Source organism: Tauraco erythrolophus, chromosome 15 (genome assembly GCF_009769465.1).
Source record: "Tauraco erythrolophus isolate bTauEry1 chromosome 15, bTauEry1.pri, whole genome shotgun sequence".
Taxonomy (NCBI): domain Eukaryota; kingdom Metazoa; phylum Chordata; class Aves; order Musophagiformes; family Musophagidae; genus Tauraco; species Tauraco erythrolophus.
The window spans coordinates 12,735,601-12,739,046 of NC_141479.1; the positions used below are offsets into that span (position 1 = coordinate 12,735,601).

Consider the following 3,446-nt stretch of genomic DNA (forward strand, 5'->3'; position numbering starts at 1 on the left):
ATGGTGGGCCCGGGCCCGGGCGGCGGGGCGCCGCTGGAGAACGCCAACCCTCTCATCTATCGCCGCTCGGGGGAGCGGCCGGTGACGCCACGGGAGGAGGATGACGAGCTGCACGACTCCATCGATGACCGGGAGATCTTCGATATCCTGCCGGGAGGGGAGGGGAGGGCCGGGCCGGGCCGCTGGGACGGTGGCGCAGGGAGGGCGGCGCAGCTCCGCTCCGCTTTCCTTAACCCGGCACATCTCATTCGCTCCATTAACGACCCCGAGCACCCCCTCACTCTGGAGGAGCTGAACGTCGTCGAGCAAGTGCGAGTGAAAGTGAGATCCCCGCTAAGATGCGCTTGTCCCGCTGGCGCGGCCGGCCCGGCCGGGTGTTCCGGGGCCGCAGCCGGCACGGCCGGTCGGTAAATGCGTGCTGTGCCGCGGGCAGTGCTGCCCCTGCCGCCCGATTCACTTAATTGGGTTTTTCTAGCATTAAAAGAGGTCCGTTATAGCAGTCTGCTGCAGCTAAACATGGTATTTTAAAATGTCAGTGAAGAAAACGATAAGCGGCAAAGTTGCATTTCACAGAAAACGGCTCCAGCTAGCCTGGGGAGAGCCGGGGAGTTTGGTACCTGAAGCGTTTGGTTTCCAACAGGTGAATGATGCAGAAAGCACGGTGGCAGTGGAGTTCACCCCCACCATTCCTCACTGCAGCATGGCGACGTTAATCGGCCTCTCCATAAAAGTAAAATTGATCAGATCTCTGCCCGAGAGATTTAAGGTGAGTCATGAAGTCGCTCTGGAAGGCAAAAGAGAGGAATTGTGTTTGAAAAGGAAAAAAACAGGGAGGGGGAAATCAAGCTAACTTGCAGTGAAAAATAACTGGAGCTTTTTTCATATGATGGGTGAGGGAAATGCTCCAGGAACCAGAGAGTGCAGTGGACTCAAACGCTGATGCACAACTGTGGTTCTGTGACAGCCATGTCAAGGGTGAGCGGGGTGTGGAGGGGACTTACCTGCAGTGCTCTGTGGCATGGCAGGAGGAGAGGTTGGTGCCTCAGCCCTGTGTCGGAGGGAGGCTTAAGCAGATGAGAATGCAGAGTTTTCTGTGATTTTAGACTTTATTTTATTTTTATTCTGCTGTATGCAGTGACTGGTACTGGCAAGAATGTCCTTTATTCCCTTCTTTTTGTTATTGTCTTATTTTCATTATATTAAATATTTTGAACTTGAGCTTCCAATGTTTTGTTGACTTGTCTCCTTTTTCTTTTGTGATGCTTTTTAAGCTGGATGTTCATATAACACCAGGAACACATGCGTCTGAGCATGCAGGTAAGGTTTTTAATGCTCTGTTGTTTGGTCATCTTGATTTTTTTTTTTTTAACTTTGCAAATTAGAGAGAAGACTCTCACACCTGCAGAGCAGCTGTTTAGCATCTGGGACTTTACATGTGTCAGCTTCTGGGGGATGTTACAGCACAGGAATGTGTAATAATGATATTATAAATGTTCTGTACTGTGCTTTAAACATCTCCTCAGGCATCCTGTGCTGTCAACTAGTCATTGATTTGCCTGGCTTGTGGAGGACTCAGAAAATGGGGAGAGGCTGGGGTGAAATTCCTGCTTGTGTTACACCTACACACATGTAGTTCCCTGTTGCCGAATCATAAACAGCTTGCTGGTTTAACTTGTGATAACAGGGTAGCTTTGACTAGCATTTGCTTAGCATCTGCAGAATTACTGCTCTATCTGAGTACCATAGCAACAGTGTGATTATGTGTCCCGATGCTACACAATGTCTTTGTTAAAGCATTTTACAATGTTTGACTGGTTTCTTGTGGTGGGTTTTTTTTTTCTGCACAGTTAATAAACAGCTTGCTGATAAAGAACGTGTCGCAGCTGCTTTGGAAAACTCTCACTTACTGGAAGTGGTGAATCAGTGTTTGTCTGCTCGATCATAACTGCCCAATGAGGAAATCGTTGGTATTCTGCTATGTTAAGCTAATTTTGTATATAAGTGGTGATGCTAGTGTCACACTATACGTATATCTATAAGCAAAATAAAGTCGCTTTGATTTTCTTAAATAAATGTTTCATTATTCCAACAAAAAATATTGTGTGGGAAATTGGCTTACAGACAGCTACAAAAATCTAATGAAAACTGACTTTTATATTTTCTTAGTCATTGCATAAGTAGGATTTTTCTTTAAAAAGATTTGTTTCTATCTGTTTTTAACTGGTTTCTCACTATCCGAAATCAGTTATAAGCTGCGTTTTAGAAGTAGATTTTGTATACTGGACTTTACAAGTACACTAAGTTAAATGGCAGTTAAAATCTTTACATTTGTTTGATGATTTTGGACTGCTAATGTAATTTTAGCTTGAGATCAAAAATTGTCTAAGTCCAGGTGTGCAAAGTTGTAATATTTTTATCAATAAGCGTAAACACTTCTAAATCATCTGCCTGGTTTTTACTATATTAACTTGGATTGGCCAAATATGGAGGGCTCTTTAGACCTGTATAAATGTGATTTATTTTTAAGTACTCATTACTCGTGGTAGGAAATACAGTATCTTTGAGGAAGGTTTTTTTTTCATGCACCTGCTGCAATATAGCAGAGAGTCATTCATAGTTTTCAGTATGAACAGTCCAGCTACCCGCTGCTGAAAGACTTTCCTGGCAAAGTTTGACAGCTAAATGACAACATTTGTTTTAAATGTATTGAGATTTTATAAAAACACCTAGCCTATGCTTCTGGTCTGGGAAATGTGGCATTTACTAAACTATTGTCTTTGGCAGAAATTGACAATAGAAAAATTCATTAAGATAGAATTCCAGAATAAATTTGAAATTTTTTAAAAGATGTTTCTAATCATGGACCCCCTATGGAAAAATAACAACCTGTTAAATCTTATCAGGTATTTTGGTGCCTGTGCATTTACAATGTTACCTTCAGTTACGTCATCAGTTGTCTAGAGAGTAACTAATACACATTTTTAAAAAAAGATTGTGCTCACCTGTTTGGTGGTAATTCTTCATATTTCATTAGTATTTTCTCTTGAACGGTTTCGGATGCTATTTTAAAAACAGTGAAGCTATGCAAACCGCAACCTAGTAGTCCAGTCTAGTCTGTGTTGAGCAGCTGAGGAAACTGAGGCAGTGGCGATCCAAGTGTGACATCTAAAGTCACATAGCAAAACAGGACAGAAACAAATCCAAATCTTCCCATTTCAGAAAAGAGGCACCCAGTTTGCACAGGGTTTCTACAGAAAGCCAGTTGCAGCAGCCTTAATCTGCTTATTTGGCTTAGCATCCTTTGAATGGTCAGCACTTGTTTGGTGTATGACTGAAACAATAAAGACAATATTTATGTAGTATTAATACTGGGAAAGGAGCACAGTGACCCAGCTGTTAATACTGTCTTTCCTCTCTGCCTCTCTTGCTGAATCACTGAACTGACT

At 42.9% G+C, this 3,446-nt stretch overlaps 1 protein-coding gene across 1 annotated transcript; it reads left to right on the top strand.

Annotated features, from left to right (window-relative positions):
- CIAO2B (cytosolic iron-sulfur assembly component 2B) lies at window positions 1-2,175 on the top strand. The gene is made up of 5 exons (XM_086620947.1): window positions 1-142; window positions 242-321; window positions 641-766; window positions 1,272-1,317; window positions 1,848-2,175. Exons 1-5 carry the CDS (start codon window positions 1-3, stop codon window positions 1,943-1,945), a joined length of 492 nt encoding a protein of 163 aa, XP_086477073.1. The 3' UTR covers window positions 1,946-2,175.
- Window positions 2,176-3,446: the final 1,271 nt, after the last annotated feature.

Excerpts from the sequence above, each read along its gene's own strand:
- CIAO2B (XM_086620947.1), top strand. The coding sequence starts at position 1 with ATGGTGGGCCCGGGCCCGGGCGGCGGGGCGCCGCTGGAGAACGCCAAC. Across the intron at positions 322-640 it reads TCGAGCAAGTGCGAGTGAAA|GTGAATGATGCAGAAAGCAC; the intron begins GTGAGATCCCCG and ends GGTTTCCAACAG. Across the intron at positions 1,318-1,847 it reads ACATGCGTCTGAGCATGCAG|TTAATAAACAGCTTGCTGAT; the intron begins GTAAGGTTTTTA and ends TTTTCTGCACAG.